Raw genomic sequence first — 1,844 nt, 5'->3', positions numbered from 1 at the left:
CTGTCTTATTCTGCTTTATTCAACCCTAGGATGGCTAGTTGCAGCCAAAACCATGACAATATTCACACATAAAATCCCGATTTTGTATATGTAGTTTTATCCCCAATACACCCAATTCCACCAATCATTTTGGCATCCCTCTGACACAAAATTCTAGATTACCCACATGCGATTCTAGAAGGGAAGCTATACTTCATTGCATAATTTCTTAGAGGTAACGGCCCAGGGAATGGCAGACTTCCTCCCATTGAACATATTTCTGGTTTCCGGTAATGGAGATTGGTAAAGACTTTCAGACCCATATCCTTCAAAGAAACAAGCAACAAAAAATGTTGTGTATTCCTTTCATGCAAGAACTATAAAAGGGGCATTATTTATATTGTAATGGTAAATAGATCATAAAGATATATTTTTTTCTATGCCAGCAAGGGCCTAAGATCTTAGGAGTCAAGTCACTTCTATTTGATTTATGGAAAATCTCTAATTTAAAGGAAAATTATAATCACTGTGATTTATCTAGCACCTATTATGTGCTAGCATTTTGGTAAGTTTTTTACATCATTCTTTATTTAATCCAAAGGGAAAAATACTTATGAGATTGGCACTGTAATTATCCTAATTAACATCAAATACACGCAAGCACATACACACACAAACACACCACACATATTCAATGCACACTCAGTAAATCCCAGCACAATTTAGCTGGGGCTTGAGCTAAAGTCTGTCTGATTTAATGCCTTTTATTTTATACACCTGTGACATTAATTATAAAACCCTTTCATGGAAGCCTCAGCACATCTAATTGATAGCTTAGGCATATATGGAGTCCAGACTCTATTTTAGGTTTTGATTTGACTGTTTCTGCATAAGATTTATTGCAGTAAATTGGAGACTATCTCATTGCTTCTAACGTGAGGTTTTATCATTTGAACCACATAATTTATTTTCAACTAAACATAGAAAATCAACAAAAATTAATATCTTCTTTTTTATAAGACAATTCCTGTGGACTCTATTAGCAGATTAGAGATAACACTCTCAAGATACAGGAAGAGAGCTACATAATTAATAAAACATTGATATGTATTATTTGCATTATAAATACTAAAATTTAAATTGAGACAAAATATTTTACAAAATTTTTAGTGAACTTACCCTAACAATGTTATAGATGTCTCCATCTCTATAGTTGTTTGTAGGTATACAATACAAACCATTGTAAAACATTTCCTTCTCAGGAATGCAAGGGTCTACCTTGCCATCATCAAGATTGAGACCATCATAGAAATAACCATGTAGTTCTATATTTGGAAGCAGGTTGTACACCTATGAGAAAAATCACATAATTCCCAGTGATTTTAAGCACTCGTTTTACAATTACAAAATTAGCAAATTTTTGTGTCATACCCATTTATTTTTGGTCTTTTCTTTAAGTGCATGACCATAACATTTAATCCAATATTTTTTGTGTCAACTTATTTCCAAAGAGAAAACCAATTTTGCTTTAGGCAGTCAATGTCATGTTCACAGAATTTTTCAGCTTTGGCACAGGATTTACAAGAGCATGTAATTAAGAGATACTTGAGATCTATTGATTAATTCATGGCCTAGTATATAGATAATTTATTGAAATTATAATGTTAGAACTCCCAGGTCTGGAGAATGTTAGCTGTCTGATTCTAAATCTTCTCATATAACCTTCCAAAGAAAATACAAAATCAACAAAAAGAACAAGTAATGATATACATGACTCATATCTTTAATGTTACTAAGATACAGAGAATAACATGACTTTCAAATTACTTTTTGGTAGAGAAATAAACACCAAATTCCAAAGTAGC

General features: G+C 32.2%; 1 protein-coding gene across 1 annotated transcript in view; it reads right to left on the bottom strand.

Moving 5' to 3' along the window:
- LOC105805004 (ovostatin homolog 2) overlaps positions 1–1,844 on the bottom strand; it is a gene marked incomplete at its 5' end in the record, with an annotated part of 125,418 nt that overhangs the window by 94,998 nt on the left and 28,576 nt on the right. The window contains 2 exons of the mRNA XM_012637784.1: positions 167–305; positions 1,159–1,329. Coding sequence (XP_012493238.1) covers positions 167–305; positions 1,159–1,329 — 310 coding nt within the window. The remainder of the gene's footprint in view (positions 1–166; positions 306–1,158; positions 1,330–1,844) is intronic.

Source organism: Propithecus coquereli, unplaced genomic scaffold (assembly GCF_000956105.1).
Source record: "Propithecus coquereli isolate 6110/MARCELLA unplaced genomic scaffold, Pcoq_1.0 Scaffold124, whole genome shotgun sequence".
Classification (NCBI taxonomy): domain Eukaryota; kingdom Metazoa; phylum Chordata; class Mammalia; order Primates; family Indriidae; genus Propithecus; species Propithecus coquereli.
This window is presented reverse-complemented; position numbering and strand designations above follow the sequence as displayed.